Source organism: Dromaius novaehollandiae, chromosome 17, assembly GCF_036370855.1.
Source record: "Dromaius novaehollandiae isolate bDroNov1 chromosome 17, bDroNov1.hap1, whole genome shotgun sequence".
Taxonomy (NCBI): Eukaryota; Metazoa; Chordata; class Aves; order Casuariiformes; family Dromaiidae; genus Dromaius; species Dromaius novaehollandiae.
In genome coordinates this window covers 3,346,390-3,364,478 of record NC_088114.1, presented here as the reverse complement: position 1 = coordinate 3,364,478, position 18,089 = coordinate 3,346,390, and the positions used below count along the sequence as shown (strand labels likewise).

At 37.9% G+C, this 18,089-nt stretch overlaps 1 protein-coding gene across 9 annotated transcripts in view; it reads right to left on the bottom strand.

Annotated features, from left to right (window-relative positions):
- CLIP1 (CAP-Gly domain containing linker protein 1) overlaps nt 1-18,089 on the bottom strand; it is an 87,309-nt gene that overhangs the window by 44,122 nt on the left and 25,098 nt on the right. For all 9 annotated transcript variants that reach the window (XM_064521953.1, XM_064521952.1, XM_064521957.1 and 6 more), the window contains 3 exons: nt 4,886-5,010; nt 3,578-3,794; nt 306-503 (listed from right to left, as the gene is read on the bottom strand). In XM_064521953.1, the coding sequence (XP_064378023.1) occupies nt 306-503; nt 3,578-3,794; nt 4,886-5,010 (540 nt within the window). The remainder of the gene's footprint in view (nt 1-305; nt 504-3,577; nt 3,795-4,885; nt 5,011-18,089) is intronic.

Below are 18,089 nucleotides of genomic sequence, written 5' to 3'. Positions count from 1 at the left end.
AATCGTGATTTGGTAAAGTGATAGTTCAACAGACAGGATCATCAACATATTCAGATCTGCATATAGTAGTAGAAAACCATCACTTATTGAGATGTAGAGAAGTTCAACCAAACTTAGCCAAATGAAATAGATTTGCTATCTTATCAAACCAAAGCCTCAACGAGGAATAGCTCATAGGTATGGACTGTTTCAGTTTTAGAACACCATTTATTACTCCCAGACCTTTTCAATAAGGCAACACAATTTCAGGAATTAAGTCCATTGTCTTATAGCTTCTATTTCAAGAACAGCAACACCACTCTTACCCGATCATGTCCATCTCGAACAAGTGCTAATTCCTGCTCTATTTCTCCTACGTGACTGGTTGCTTTAGCAACTTCTGCCCTCTCCAAGTCCCTTTCTGCCAGGAGCTGTTCAATGTGTTGCTGCTTCTCCTTCAATGCCTCCTGTAGGGCTGTAGTACCAGAAATTTTTCTTGCATACCGGGAAGATGTTTCTGTCAACTTTAGAAAGTAAATATGTTAAAAATCATTCTGTATCAGGTAAGAGCCATGGATGCCTCCAGATTCTACAAACACTGGGTTAGTAAAGCAAATGCTTTCTGTAACCTACTGTATCTTCTCCTTTACATTTTTAATAAAAGAAAAATATTTTTCTTGATTGTACATTTTAATTATGCCATTTTCTAGAAGTTAACAACAGACATACCTGGACAGTAGGATTATTTTGTGGTAATCGGCAGGTGGTACGTAGGAGGCAGAAGCATTCAAGTGAAAACAAAAGTCTGGCCTCAGTTTAAGGTGGGTGCTGCAGACTCACATGAAGGCTAACTTGTTAGGTTTCTAAGCACCTTTTTGTGCAAGATATAAAGGCATCCTTATAGCAAGTTAAAAACATTCTCCCTCTATTTACCAAGTCATAATCTTAGGTCACCAGCAACAGTATAACATTCCCAAATGCTCTGGGAAAGCTTTTGGAAGTCCAACTGGCTTTTTGTGCATCTGCTCTGAGAAGAAAACACTCAGGATCAAAGGTGCTTACCTTGCCTTAAAAAGCCAGCCTTACAGCTAATATAATCCTAAAACATTTTGAAGTAGTACAACTGTTATCTGATTAAAACATTTAACACTTAGAATTAGATTAATTCTGGAAAAAACTTCTGAAGGATTCAACTTAAGAGTATAGATATAAGTGAATGAATCTGGAAAACTACAGCTAAAATGAACCTTAAGGTTTTTCTTGACCTTGCATGATCTCTGCTCCACTGAACGGAACCAGTGTCAGTGGAAATTCAGCATGGCCCTGTCTTCTACTTCCTCAAGACTTTTTGAGCTAGAAGGGAAAGTGAATAAACTGAAATTACATCATAAAAGTGAACAGGAACTGAACTAAAAAAAAACTGATACAGTTTATAAAAACTGACCTTACACTTAGCAGCTCAGAAATCTGAAGTGAACATCATCTCATTTAAAACCTTACTTAAAACAAAAACCCATATGCAAAGACTTTCTCTTTTGTTACATTAACCTTTAGCTCTGTCCAATAGTCTTGCCCAAGAACAAGAACATGCTTCCTCTATGATCTTTTTAGAGATTGAAACATTGAAGAATAGTTGCTATACACAGCAGGGAATGCCAGCACCCAGTAACATTGACCACAAAGCGTAACATGGACATAATTTTCTTGCCATCACAAAAACATGCCTACTCTTTTGTTACTATGATTCCTACAGAATCAGTATTTCTAACTTGTCTACTCACAGCCTTGAATGGCAAGTCTATAATCCACTGGAAATACTGTATTGCATGACTCCAAGGGTATGAGACAGAATAAGTTCACTTTCTAATAAAACGAAGCTTTCGCTGATGTTCAGATCAGTTGTTTCTTACCTTCTCAGTTTCTGGAAGATGTCTCCTTCCAGAACATGTGAGAAACTTTACCTCATGCACAACTATTGCTTTTTAACAAGTCTAGCTCCTCCAATCCAGCCTGACTTTATTTCTGATTTCAAAAGAAATCAGAGCACTAAAAATCTGCTGTGACAAAATTTGTTTTCAGGAAATCGTGTTTCTTCAGCAGGTTAACGTTTGAAGAAAGAAAGTGTCAAAATTATTCTCACAGTTCTTTTACTTGAATAGGAACCAAAGACTCATGCTGCCTAAGAACAGAGCTGAAGGGAAGCTGAAATTTTAATTCCAGAAATAATGGATTACAGAAGCATTATATTTTTTATATTTTATGGCTCAAAAGATCCAAACGCCCTGGGGCACAACACAAAGGCAAAATAAGCAAATATATTGCAGGCATTTACAATGTAAAACTACGCTGTCTTATTCCTGAGAGTATCACAGCATACTAATGCTTCACTGAGAGTCTGCCAGCCCCATGAACTCTGCTGCAAACAGGTATTCCCTTACTCTGAGGTAGTACTAACACATTGCAGCACTTTCAAACTAGGGGGCACTGTGCAGCTAGCAGTGTAATTTCCAGGACAGATTAGGTAATAAAGTCCCTCCTTTCGTGCCAAATAAAGATCCCATATGCTTGTTGCAATAGGGTATTAACCCTGTTTTCCTGACCAACTCTTGACCTCTGTTCACTTGTAATCTGCTTCAGTTTTGAAAGACTATAGTAAGTCACTTCTCTGTCCTGCACCTGCTGGTCAATGGAACAGTGTGCTAGCTTACCAGTTTCAGTTCAGTGGGAGCTGAAGTGCTCTTTCCAACTACATGTATTCATATACTCTGGTTTCAAAAAAGAAAAAAAAAATCTAGTGTGAATATGGAAAAACAATTATTTCTATGCTTTTAATTGCCATGAAAGAGAAGTTTTCCTTCCTCAGTTCGGCTTTCCCAGAAGACTTCCATTTCACTGCATGTGACCCAAGACTAGGACATCTATGTAGTAGAGTAATTTCAAAAAAATCCAGAGTAAGTGTATTAGGCAGAATTAGTACAATGTTAAAATTCATCTGAGCACTGTACTTTGCAACATCTAGCCTTTATAAATTCATAGGATTAAAATCAAATCTAAAGGAAAAGAAAGAGGCTTCTTGTCAGCAAAGACTTGAGAATTGCTACTTCTGTATTTCTCAGCTGACTCATCTCTTTAGTGATAAAAGAAAGACTTTTACATTTTAGACAATTTGAAACTTCTTGCTCAATATAACTCAGTTTTGGTCTCTGGAAGCTTTAGCGGATACCAGTTCCTCAAACACAAACCCCATAATACAGAGGTAGCGCTGAGAAAAAAAAATGAACAACTAGCAACGTAGATTCCAATCAGAACACACTGATGCCTTTTCATTTTGTTGGCATTACAAGCCCCTTTCTTAATAACTCAAGTTAGTCTGAATTAACTGCATAAGCTTAAATATTCGAGTATTGAGCTACATTTCAGGGCTAGCTAAGATTTCCTTCCTTTATGCATGCTTTGAGTGGGGGAAAAAAAAGCACAATTAGATGTATATTGTACCCAAGATCTGCTCTGTTCTCAATTTATGCAAGTAAACCACAGGCAAGTGCCACGTGGATTCTTGCTTAGGCGTGTAAAGCATGCAATAGAAAAAGAAGCTTACTAGTCCTGTACGGCTTGGCTTGCTGCTTACTGAAGATGCCACAGAACTGAGAGAGCTCAGGGAAGATGCACTTGGACTACGCTTCAGGGCTGAGGGAGTTGCAATCACTTTTCGCACAGTTGTCTTTGCTTTAGCTGGTGTGGTTGAGGGGAATCCAATCTTCGTAACTTTGTGGACTGGAGCAAACAAGCCATATTTTGGCTGACACTGAAAATATCTTTTCAAAAAAAAAAAAAAGACACAGATATGAGCACTAAATTAACTTCTGCCTTTTCATTCACATGATCCCACAAAACTTCACACAGACTCTAGATCAGTAATCTAAAAGTATTAAAGGACAGGTAACAACTGGTGACAACATAATCTATACTTGGCTGCCTAACAATTTCTTTAAATAATAGATTTCGGGGGACGGTTGGCTTTATTTCGAGAGGCTACAACAGCACTCATAGAGCAGACTTCAGAAACTCCACATGGAGAAAACTCTTGAGCTAGAGATACGCAATTTCTTTATTTCTGAAAAATTCCATTCAGATTCAGATTTTAACATGCATATCCTTCCTTTTCAACACATTCTGCTGAGCTGGCCACAAAAAATGTGACAGCAGAAATTTAAAAATAAAACCAGATTTTATTTAACATTCGATTATACATATTATACATACATACACGCACACACAAAAATATACATATATTTGATTATATAAAGCAGATGTATTTGGTTATACATAAACAAAAGCCGCTTGAAATTTAAAATTGTGACCACCTATGTTAAGGCACAATTCTTGTAGAAAGTTTTCTTAACGAGTTGAAGACCTGCACTTTATACCAAACAAGAAGGAAACACGGAAACATTAACTGGTGATGTGATTTAATGCTTTCTAAACGTGACTTACTGGAGTAAGCATCTATACTATCCCTAGTCTTTACGATGGAGCAAACGTTTCTGTAAGTGCCATCAGTTCCTGCAATGCAGAAAATTTTCCCCTAAGTTTTGAGAAACCAAGTAGAAGTTTAAAAAGCAGGAAATTGTATTTTCCACTACCAGCCTATGAATAAAACACACGTGGGAGTAGAAGAGATCAACTAATACCAGGAATGTGGAGCTGAAACAGACTTTCAGAGACGTGTAGGTGTCATAAAATTCAAATCACTGTTTAAGGATTTTCCCCCTCACCCCCACACCAAGGTAGACAGTCAGATTTACAGCCTAACTACTCTTTTTGATATAAAAACTTTCACAATTGAAAAATCAAAACACAAAGATCCAAAATGTTTAAGGCAGCTGTTACCTGATGATTGACTAACCTTGTTCCAGCAACTGCTCCATCATTCTTTCCCAGAGGTTCATCCAGCTCTACTCCACACCACTCTCCTTTAGCAAAGTCGGTTTCTCCCAGGAAACGAACAACTCCAGCTTTTGTTCCACCAACCTGAAGCAGTAAGACACAACAGTTTTTACTGCATTTCCAAATGAATATGAAATCAAGTGTAAAAAGTATTCAGTATAATCATAATCGCAAAGCACATTAATGATGTAATAATTTTTTATTTCAAGTTGTATATTCTACTATCTCTAAATCTTGTTTTAACACCACAACAACATTATTTACAGGACAAAACAAACAAAAAAAACAAAAACCCCAACTTTCGTAGCGTTTAGTTCTCTTTGATTAGGCATTCAGGAAAAGTTTGCCATGACTGAAGGCCACAGATCTCTTAGGTTACTTTACAGGGCTGTAATATTAAAAATATGTTTGCCAAGACTCAGTATAAACAGTGTACTGAATGCAAAAGATTTGAATTATAGGTACAGATAGATTTCTATCAGCAATTAAGGTTTTCTAAGAACTACTTATTTCTTATCCTAATTTTATGAGAAAGTAGTAGAATAAATGGAAGGAGGAAAAAAAAAGTCTTCATATTTTCTCTAAAGGATAATTCAGATAAACCACATAGTCCACCTCTCTTGTATTTGAAAGAATTTATATAAAGTATAATGCATTGCATCTACATCTTTGCAAAATGCTAACTAGGGAGAAAAATCATTTTATTGATCCTTTCTTCACACTTTTTGCACTCCTAAATGGAAGGTTAGAAATAATTTGTTTTCAAACTTATTAAATTTTTTACAGCCATTGTGATCACATTCCTCTTGCTTGCAACGTCTGCAATGATAGCTCTTCATAACTACCAGGGGAGAGAGGAATTAAATTAAATGAAGAAGCAAAAGGTGTTCAGTGTGACTGACAGTTGCCAAGAGAGGCCCCAAGCCAGAACTGCAGGATTCCTGCAGGTCAGGATGACAATATGTTGTGCCCCATTTGTGTGAAAATCTGTTCAGCCTGCACCTAGCACTAAAAACTTCTCATGTAGCAAATATTAATCAAAACTACCTCTTCAAGAGGTAATCTGGATTCACCATGGACTTTTTTTTTGTGATTTTTCTTTTTAAACTTGTACTTTATAGCACAATGGAGCACACGTTACGCAATGAGGAATGTATTTTGTAGCCTTGACAGAAAGCTTAGATGCAACCTGCTAACACAAAAACTTATTTTCCTTTTTAGGTACTTTAAAATATATTTGGATTTTACACAACTCTTTAACATTAGACATTCTATTTTGGGTGGGAACTTCCTAGGATAACTTGAGGACAACAAGCTTCTTGTACCATAAATTAAGGTGCATGCTTACAGTACACCAGATAATCCAAATTAATGCATTTGAGAAGTGTTCACACAAGAGGTTAACAGTGAGGAATACAGAAATGGAGTACATTATCCTGCCTAAAAGCACTAAGCGTGCACAAAGTACTGAGACTGTGCACAGTAGCTGCCATACTGAATTTGTGCTGTAGCTTCCGGGCAGCAACTCTGCAGAGCAGACAGCTCTGTTAGCAATTCAAGGCTGCAACTGATGAGAAAAATTCCTAATCTGCACGCTTAAAACCTCAGAAAAACAGGGAAGAACAATTAACCCTTTTTTGCATTACTCAAATGAGAATAGCCAATAGAGACACTTTCATTCACATTTAAAAAGGCAGTCCTGTTTTCATCTCTCATTAGAGGCAGCCTTCAAACAATTTTTAATCCGCAGACCACCTTCACATCTTGCTTTAGGTGGTTCTGTAGCAAATTATTCTTCTTCATGGAATAAAAAGACACAAAGTTTACAGTTATCATGACTCAGCTTAAAATAGTAACTGGTAGAATGTTTGGTATTTAGTGTTCTTGGCAGAGAATAGCAACTTCCCCTTTCTTAAAAAGCAAACAAGAGTACTGCCTTGCGGGAAAGAGGAAAAAAAAAGAGAAAAAAAAAGAAGCTTAACCAACCGAGTTATAGGGAATCCAAAGCTCCTCTATGGCACAGTGGTGAAGAGGGAAAACAGAACATCGTTTGTGAACAGTATTTCCTAGGAACAGCTATCCCTGAAGTCCACACTGGTCTCCCTCATACATATCCTACTCTTTCTAGATGATAAATTGTAAGTACAAACATCAAAATAAAATCCAACTGAGCAGTATGAAAGAAAAATACGTACATGTGCGGGTCTTTATGCGTACATATACAGACATACATATCAGTCCATGCCAGGTCTCCCAAGCTGTTTTTATTCACTTTCTAGGTTGGTTGCTTTTACTCTGCCTCTCCCCCCCACCTTTCATTCTTTAAAATAAATGTGGAAGACATCTTTATGTAAAAAGAGAGACTGGTTAGTTCTAGGTACAGCTGTTTGCCTACTCGATTTTGTGCTGCTGTCTGCCCAAATAGAGTTAAAAAATCAAAGGAGGCTGTAAAGAACCTATTAAAGAAACCAGGCAGGAAAGCTAAAACAATAGCCTAGATAAGGAGCATCCCCTCAAAGTCAAGTCAGGTTTGTGCTTCCTCCTTTAACACAACTGTTTAGCTAAGTCAAGGAGTTTTGTCAGCAATTCCATGGAGGGTTTTTTTGTTATTTAAACAACATAAGTCAGTTAAAGAAGAAGGGGGGGGAGGGGGGGACTTTCCATAGAAAGGTAAGCAAGCAAGATAAATCTAGCCAAAGCATGTCAGCAAAAAAAGGTTAACTGGATGTGAAGACTCTCCAAGAGGCAGGAAAAACTGTTGCAAGCTACTTCCTCCAACTTGAACTGTAAATTAGCCAGAACTATTGGAGCTCTGGTAAAATGCAGGTTAGTCTGGGGTGCAGAATATGCATTCCTTTATTTCATACCTTAGCCCTGCTCATTTTCCACATATGGGTAAAAGAATGTGTGGCATTTATTCTGAAGAAATCATATTGAAATGACTATCCAGGAGAGACAATCTGGAAGAAAAGCTTTGGCAGTGTCCAGTTGCCATTGGACCTGCGACAGCACTCACGGCAGATCTGCATGGGACTACGACCCACGGCCTGGTGGGAGCGAGCAAATAGAGGAATTCATACACCAAGAACATATGGGGATGCGCAACATGAGATCCCCACGAGAAACCGCAATGTGACTAGTCTCGTAACCATGGTACCAGGCTTATTTTAAAACAAGGTGCAATAAAGAATGCCAAAGAAGCTGTATTTTTCCAAACCTCGTCAAGCTTCTTTGAAGAGCCAGTTAGCGAATTTCTGGCCTTCTGCAAATACTGAAGGATGCCTCCTTCCTGTTACCAATAACAGGAATCTGTGTATACTGTGGCAGTAAAGTGCTCATAACATGGATGCAGCTATATATGCAGTTTTGCTCAGTTCCAAGCAAAAGCCTTCTAAACCTTCAGTTTTAGAGACCAGGTCAACACTGATCTCTAAAGTTTGAATCTATTGAAGACTTCCAGTCACTCAGAGGCCTGCCTAAAACGGTATCTCTCTCTCCAGTTCCAGTTAAGTACTCAGCATGTAACAACACACCTACTTTGAAAGCATTTAACAGAATAAACAATCACTTATTCCCTTAACAGGATAATGTGAGGACCTACTGTACAATACAGTATGATAAGGGCTTATCTATGCATAAAAGTTGTTCTACATACAGACTTACACAGTGCTCTAAAGGGAAAAAGAGATTAAGTAGTGATTAAGGCAACACAAAATTTTATATACTAATATGGAAAAAACAAGTGTATTTACATGAATTGAGCAATAGAAGCTGTTGCAGAATGACAGCAAAATTGTAAAAAAATATATAACTAGTTTTATTTGCCTGCAGACCTACTTCCTAGGAGGGCATGAAAGAATAAAAAACTCTGTTCAGTTTTTAAAAGCTACATGGGAAAAACAGGGCATCATTACCATGAAGACAGTTTTCCATGACCTTCGTTCATGCTAAGACAGGTCACTAAATAATAGAGTACAGAAAAGAACTGCCAAATCTTTTTTTAGTCAGTTATCACATGAATATATTCAAGTTGAACGATATAAAACAATAATATGCCAGAGTATCTAAGTTAGGCTATTGGGCAGTGGGAGATGCGGAAATTTATTTGGAATTTGGCTAGCGTTACGTGAATCACATGGGAAAAGTGATTAAATTCCATTTATCAAATTCCAACTAAGCTTACCTGAACCTACTGCAATGTAAAATAAAGTAATAAAACAGGTTTGTAAACCTGAAACAAACACTTCAAACACTTCTTGATGAAAGCACAGCAGTATGAGTAAGTCAAGCTGCGTGAGAACTTCTAGAGAGCTGCATTTCCAAAGATAAGCACAAGTAGGAAACAAACAAACAAACAAAAAAGGTGTAATTCCAGGAAAAAAAAAAAGATGGTCTAAAAAGTCAGACTGCTGTTTAAACAAGGCTCATCAAAAAATACAAATCTGTGAAAAATCTGCTGTCTGAAACTCGGTCAGTACAACAGTATCACTTAATCGGACACAGGTGGCACAAAGAACCGACCACTTTCCCTGGTGTGATCGTCCTTCTCAATCTTCACAGGAGAGGTTGGAACAGCAGAGCTAAAAGTGAAGAACAATTGCTCTCTTTTCTCTTTTGCCTGATCACTGTAATTTATGGTGTGCTTTGAAAAGCATCACTTAGATGTTTCTATGCTTGTGACACAGACCGGGAATCTCCAGAACCACTCAAACTATGGCACCAATAATAGGAAGCACTTAAAGAAAAAAAAACAAACAAGCAAAAAAACCCAAGCAAACACCTGGAGAAAAATACAAACAAAAACCACCTGTGAAAATAACTGGGATCTACTCATCAGAATCTTCATTCTCTTCTTTCTCAATATTTAGATAAGCCACTTCCACTTGGCAAAAACAGTTGTATTTAATTGATGCTTTCACTGACTCAAGGCCAGAAGGAACTGTCAGTTCTGGGTCTCCTGTATTTGACAGGACTTTACAATTCACCCCATTATATCTCTAATGAACCCAGTAACTGTACTGAGCTCAGCTGTCTCTCTACGTTTTTAGAGCAGAGCTGATATCCATCAGAAAGTACACTTCCATTGGCAGCTTGTTTTCATGGTTAATCATCCCATTGTTATAAACACACTTAAGTTTCAAATAAAACAAATTTGACTTTGGCTTTTAGCCACAGACTCTCATTATGCTTTTATTTAGAAGATTACAGAGCTCTTCAGCAACAGGTATTTAGCGTGTAGGAAAGTACATACATGTTTTAAGCAAGTCACTCCTTAATCTTCACCTTCACAAATTATGCAGATTGATTTCAAGTGTTTCATTGGAAGATGTTTTCTTCAGCTTCAGTCATTTTGAAGCTGTTCTCAATTTTATCCAGTGTTTCCAACATACTTTTTGCAAAACTAAGGTTGTAACTATATGCAGTATTTGAGTACTGACCAAAAAGGTGCTGCATAAAACGCAAAAAAGCCCTCCCTGCTCCTCTCAACAATTCCTGTTCAGAGGCACACACACGTCATGGGTCCTTTCGCCACAGGAGCAAACCATGAACTCCTATTCAGTACCTTTGACTCCTGGACCTTTTTCAGACATTACTCTCTCTCCAGGAGACAGCTACCCACTTTATAAGCCTAAGAGTAAGAGCATAAATTGCATGACAAACTCTGCAATTGAATACAACCAAACATATTCTGTTTTAAACAGCTTGGCTTACTAGGGATGAAAGGAGAGGTTCTCATGGACTGCGCTTCGCATGTTATTATTTACCATTCTCATCATCCAGAGACTTCACCAGAAATAACTTGTACTTCCAGAGCATCGATCAGAGTGCTGAATAGTATTACTACTAGATTAGTTTGCAGGAAAACCACACTAGTGACCAATATCCGATAGAACCCAGCCTTTGGGGGTGGGGGGAGAGTGCCATCGATCGCCCAGTTCCTAAATACATTAATAGTGGTAAAGCACAATGCCAATTTTGAAGTTATACTGTCATACAGTATTCAAAATTATTAAAAAAGACCAAGCATCTTCTGAGTTTTCTTCATTAAATTAATAGCTTCAAGGGAGGAAGTAAAACTTAAGAACCATCTGTTTTAACATCACTATCATGTTTCAGTTTGTCAACATCTGGTTCTCCTGTCAGTTTTTGCCTTTCTTTTCTGCCTGATACTAGACAAGCTAGCTTCTGCTTTTCCAGGTCATCCCATTTCCTTTCAGGAACATCTGCATAACATTAGCACTCTTCCAGTCATGCCTTGATCAAGTGTTTGGACTATCTACTAAACTTAAAACCTGTCTCCGTAATTCAGATTTTTCAAACCAGCAGCTTTGTGAACAGCAGGATTGATGATGTCTGTTCTCCTACAGCACTGGATATCACGGTTGAGTGACTTCGCTATTTAAAAATGCAACAGTGTCCACAGCTGTTCCCAGGGATGAGAACAGTATTTAGACAAGACCTTGATCACATGGACTCTCTGGCGTGCAGAAGTCTGCAAAGTTACACTGCACCCTCCCCAAAACATGTGGTATGGATTCCCTGCCTTCTGTTTGGCTACTTATTTTCAAGAAACTTGTAAAAACTTATCTTTAAGCCACTACTTCTCTGTTAAATTTGGTTGGCTAACAAGTTCGAAAGCAAGGCTGAAGCAGGCAAAAAAGATGATGTGGAATAGGAGACTTAGAGGTACAATGTTATTACACAACCCTACTTCCAGAAGAAACCAAATTCTTAATCAAAAATAATCTGTTATTGAGGTTTCTCCACATGTGAAATAACACAGAAATAGTTCAAATGTCAAAAACTTAAGATCCTCAATTCATTTGTCACAAAGGAAACTACACGAAGAACTCTAACAGTAATTCCATACTGCAAAAGCCACACATGAATTTGCTACCACTAAAAAGCAAAGGTGAAGACTAAAATAAATAAATAAGTTGTTCTTTCGTCCATCCTGTGTCAAAACAGGCAAGTACAGCATGTTCCTGGACTTCACATCCCTTGGGAAGGCGGGGGGCAGGCAGGGAATTCATGCACATACACAAGAAAAATTCGAACTTGCATGGACAAATTATTAGCAAAGGGTGTGAAAAATCAACTGTTACTGCCATTACATCACAATAACTCACATGTAATTTTAAGTTAAACAAGGAGCTGCCAAAACAAAATGACTCACAGTTAGACACAACCAACACCTTCCGGCAATGATAAGATAAATTTAACATATATCTCCAAACAAGTACGTACAGAAAATTTGTCCTGAAAAATGTTTAAAATGTTAACACTAAAAAAGCTGCAGTTTGCACGAAGAAAATCACCAAGATCAGTGAATTATGGACAAAGTCTTTGGATACTCTCTAGAGCATCCTTCAGCTATATTTTTATATGTATTTTGCAAGCTGTGGCAACCAGCTAATTTACATCATACTCTACAATATCTAAAATGCTATGCCTAAATACACTTACATAGATATTAGAATCACTTTTATCCTTGGGTTAACATGACAAAGCCATCAAAATACCTTACAGTCAACTCAGCTTAAGGATGAGACAAAAGTATGACTGAGCAGTTAAGCCTAGCAATACATTTGCAAGTACAACAAACGAGGCTCAGGAGGGGTCAGCCAGAGCAGAGCACGCAATCATATGAACTCTGCTTCCATGGCTTGCTTCCTTTTCTGTTCCTCCTATGCACTGTGGCAAGACATTTTTGCACTGCTTTACATGTAACTAGGCCTATGAATTTTTGCTTTTCAACAGTTAAATACTGACCACTTAGATTTTTAAGAGAATAAAAACTCAGAGGTGTATTTTCTATTTGGAATGTTATAGAAGCTAGAAAATGGAAAGTTTACAATAAAAATGCCACACTGACAATGCAGGGTTATTTCTGAAGGGAGAAACTTCTCTTTACACATGAAATATTTGTTCCCTTGTCGCTGTTAAGAGTCCTGGAATTTAATCAGTTCATAGCCTTACGTCATGTTCACTTGAAGATAGTTTACATGGGTGGAAACAAATCTGACAATAATCTCCTATCAGTCTCTGCCTGTTACATCACTGAAGAGCCTGGTAAGGAACTCACTTGCAAGAAATAACTTTGCGCGAGCAGCATAAAACCAACACAGTTTAGAGGAAACTGAGTATTACTCATACATAGAGAACAACTTTGTAGAAAGGCCGCATCAGCAGATGCCTGTAAATCTAGTTTGTAATGTTTTGTGAACATATGGATGGAGGCCCAAGTTACAGCTTTACAGCTCAGCTCCGGCAGCATCAGATTTGGCAGACCATAATGAAGCTGTAACTGGTTAAAAGAATGAAAGCACTTTAATCCCTTGAGAAGGTTAAGGCCCCTTAGGTTGATAAGATTTTTTTTTTTTTTCCCTGAATATAGCATCTGGTCCTTCCAGGAAGAAGCCTAAGATACTCTCAAACAGCTTCAACTGTTTACCTTGGTAGGTGCAATGTTTGTCACTTAAAGCAGGTTTCCCCCTTTTATTTCAACATGATATTCTAATGGCGAAAATAAAACAACAAAAAAACCCCACTTTGTATTGGGCTCTGGAGAAAACATGAGTGATTGCAATGCCAGGGCAAGCAATTTCTCTGGCTGCAACTCAGACAAACAGGAAATGGGAACTGGTTTAGCCTGAAAGAAAGTTGCTTCTTAGCTCAGTTTTCAGCCAGACCAGTTCTTCCCCAGTCAGGTTTACTACATGGCCACAGCAACACTTCCACTGGCACAGGGAGGGAGGAGGAAGAAGAGGAGAGAATGAGATCAGTTTTTTCATGAAAACTCTTATTTATATTAGCTTTAAAAAGGTCAGCAAATGCAGTCTCATTTTCAGTCGGCAAGTCAGCTGTAGCTCTGTTAAAGACCTTGCACTATTTATCATTAACCCAGTAAAAGAAGTGAAGGAAGTACCCAGTGAAGGAAGAGCGTATTTCCCCATTAACATTTCCTACTTCACAGCAACCCTCAAATATGAGACCAGTCTGCTCAGAGTTAATGTGCTCCCTCTGCATATACCAACTAAATCATATCCAGATTCTGCAACATACTTTAGATGTTAAGAGTGGAAATTATGATTAAGTCAGAGCGATCTGAACTACCCTCTGCATTAATCACTTTTCCGTGCTTTGGCTATTTGTTCAGTAGAAGCTGTACACCAGTGCAACAAGTACGAAAAGATGACTAATGAGTTACATACCAAATACTACCATTCTTTTAAATATGTAATTTATCTTCCTAACATTTTCAACATTTATACATACTAATATGATTTTTTTCCAAATACTTGTTACTGAAAGGAAAAATTACTGCTCAGCTTTAAGTCAACAAGGCAATTAAGAACAGGACTCGCTGAATTTGGCTTAAATAAACCAGGATCTAAGGAAGCCAGACGTCTTATCAGAGACTTCCCAGACAGCAGAGGGCTTGCCTGCTGTTTTAACTTAATAGCGTTTGAGGAGGAATAAACTACAGAAATCTAAGGGACCTCTCCTCCTGCCCTGGACCATCCATTTTGGGGTACGATACATCAGTTTGTGTATTTACTTCACTTTTAGGTTGATTTGCCTTTGTTTTGATTCCTCCAGAAACTCAAGGAAGAGAAGTTCTACAAAAATGGGGTTACTTGACTTTCTCCATCCCTGCTATATTTCCCTTCCTGACACTAGTGTGTGCAAGGAACTATTTTTCTAGTGATTTCTTCAAATAAATAAATGAAAAAAAAAAATGTGGCCAACTGTTGCAGCAAAACTGCTGCAGGTACTTTTGTGCAAACATCCACAGGAACACAGCTCTGCAGACACACCCCATACCCTGAAGCGCTGTCTGCCTGTTTTGTTATTAAGGAAACTTTATACGCAGGGTCTCTTGGAAAAAGATTTTTTATGCCCATTGAAAAAAGCAAACCTATATTCCAATGCAAAGCTTTGCCTCTTTTGCATCTTTGCACCTCTGCTTTTATTGCATTGTTCAGCATGACCTTAACATGAGATCCTCCAAGCAGGCTTGCATTGCAAGAATATACAGGTGACAACCTCACAGTTCTACCCGGTTCTTGCAGTGGCATTTCTCTGACTAGCACTGTATCTGAACAAGTGTCTGAAATACTCAGCTTGCACATCATCATTATTTTTCTTAATGGTATCTGAAGTAAGAAAAGATTATTTAGGGCTCCTTTCTTTGTTTCCAAATAAATCAAAAACTGATATTTACATTGGAAACTTCTTTTATTACTATATATATATTTTTTCAAAGACAAAGCAGTTTCCCCATAGAAGTTTTGGGGAACACCATACACAGCACCATGCAGCATTAGGTAATTCTAATTGAGTGCACAACAGACTGGTGAAACAAGAGAGATCAAAGGAATAAGGAAATAAGCTTAGACGTTTTTCTATCCATAGCCTATGGATAAAATAGCCACAATGCAGCCTATGCACTACGTAGATGATTAAAGCAATCCTCTCTCCAAGAGTTCTTTGCACATACAGCCTTTAATCAAATTACCTCATCCCAACACCACTGGCTATAGGCACTTGATGCAGTAGTTTACTGTGACAGACTGCAGAAGCAAGTGTGAAGAGTTCACAGTTTCTTAGAAATGGAATTAACGTTGTGATGCAGAACCTTTCATACAAAGGAACAGTAATAACATTTCAGTAGGAACTGAAGAATATTCCAATAAAGCCTAGATAATGGGAAATGCCAATTTGTGAAGCCTGAAATGATTTGAACCCAACATTTCAGGTTCAACAAACTTTTGTCAAATTTACATTTATCTAATGCAGAAATGAGATGAGATGAGATGTGAATTGCTAGCTGCATTTCTCTGGCATTTAAACATTTGTCAAAATGGCTTCTTGTTTCTTGACAGCCCAGATTGGGGGAGGGGGCAGGGGGGAGACAAAACTGTAAGAGCTTGTTTTCCCCTTTTTTTGTTGAAGATATCATCCAAAACCAGTCAGTTGCCAACAAGAAGTCTGAACAGGTCAATTTAAGATAACTCATATTAAATGCATTTTAAAAATCAAATAAAAGTTGGAGGAAAAAAATTAACATACTGAAAAGCAGTAACACTACACCTGAAGATTACATAGAAAGATCAAAGTTGAGCCACATCTGAAGTCCATTCTAGAATGTAATCTTAACTGATGAGCTGCATTTACCTATCTATGAATTTGTCCTTGAGGACATATTTTTCCATTGAAGCATATTAATAAGACTCCCAAATGAGCAGCTGTCTATCACGAATGCATTGTTCTAGCAAACTGCAATTCTACACTGCTGGAGGCTCACCATTTCCAAGATGCAATTCTGAGCAGTTGGTCTTCCCAAATAACCCTAATCGCCTTCAGCATGGCATTGCTATTACCAAGAACTTTCATTAAGTATTCAACAGTAGTCAGTCCAAGTTGCAATAACTGATAAATTTGTACAGTATTTAGGCATTAGAGATTTGCAATGGCATGGTTGGACTGGAGGGCACCTCAGGGCTAGGATGCTACGCTGTCATTTGGAGGTGAAATCCTAGACTGAGCTGGGAAGTACAAATTCCATCAACCCTCTCATCCTCTTGTATACATATTGCTGAAAAGTTACTGCTGTCTGTATAAACAGAAAATAAATGACATCCTGGGGAGCGATCCAGCTGCATTTGCATCATTGATAGAGACTGAATGACTAGGCAAGCTACAGTAAGTGACAGGCATGTCCTTCACAACTGGTGCCAGCTGTAGGCTCTGCAAACAGTGACGGTTCAATTCTACAGTCCATGGTGCTGGACATGAATTCAACGAAGGAAAGAAATAATAGATTTACTCAGCCAAGTTCCCCAGTATTTGCACTAACGTGGAGATTTAAAATACTTAAATCTGAATTATTATTGGACATGACATCTGCTGGGCACAGTCTGAGATCTATTTGAAAAAATTAGTATGGGAAAACAAAATTTCATTTTTCTTAACACCAGATTTTGAATATCTACTAAAAACCAAAAAGGGTTGAAAACAGCAGACAAGGCTCCTGACCATTTAACATCTGTATTTTTTGTGCATGCACTCACTTACACTGGTGTATAAATTACAGATATGCACCACTGTCATGCTGTACCAGGAACTGCCCCAAAACCTCAAACTGCAGTTTGATGTTTCAACAGGAAAACTTAACACAAAGAGCAGAAGTAGGGAGGATGAAGTAACACAGTTTAATCTGTTCTGCATAACAGAATTTGGGACCTACTACCACCTTACTACTATCAAATCATGACGTCTAGGATATACTTCTCCTGTAATTTGCACTAATGGGATACAGGAAAGTTAGAGTGATGCCTTCACATATATCACAGAACTTTCCCTCACAAAAAGGACATTGCAAAGATCCTTGAGAAAAAAACAAAAAAGTGGTTAAAGAAAAAAAAGACACAGCTGATTGTAACACAGGGCTCAAGTCCACTCTAAGAAATAGCTAGGGATAAATACTAAACCTTCATTCCCCGTGACACTCCATATCTCAGCTCAGCTCCATCAACTTCATCTGCCCTCACTTCACACCTTAGTCTCCTTCACACCTTCTTCACTTTGGCCCTATGTTTTGAGCTCTCTTTACGCAGAAGAGCAAACAGTCAAATTCTTCCTTAACAAAAATTTTAAAATAAAATTAAAATATCAAGCTTATCTTCACTGCAGAATCATTAGTTTGTGGGTCAATATAACACAAACAATATCTATGCAATTTTCTACACAAGATTCTGATGTTATCCACAGAAATGCCAGAGCATTAATTCCTGTCCTTGTTTTAACCTAATGGAAATTTTGGAAGTTATATTTGGAGGGTGGGGGGGAGGGGAGAGAGAATCACAATTACACTAAAACAGTTCTTCAGTTTAATTACGACACATGCAAGTAATTCAAGCCTAAAATCTATTAAAGTGATTGTAGATCTGAGGGGCATACAAATATTATTCTGGTTTATTTAAAAGACTACAACTTAAATGACGCATCTCCAGCTTTCTAATGCCTCTTCTAGAAAAGGATGGTCGTGATGTGCAAAATTCCCCACTTTTCCTAGCAGACGTATGTCAAATCAGTTATCAAAAAATGACCCATGCTTTATTATAGTGGTCTAAAAGGTACACCACACAAAGATTTAA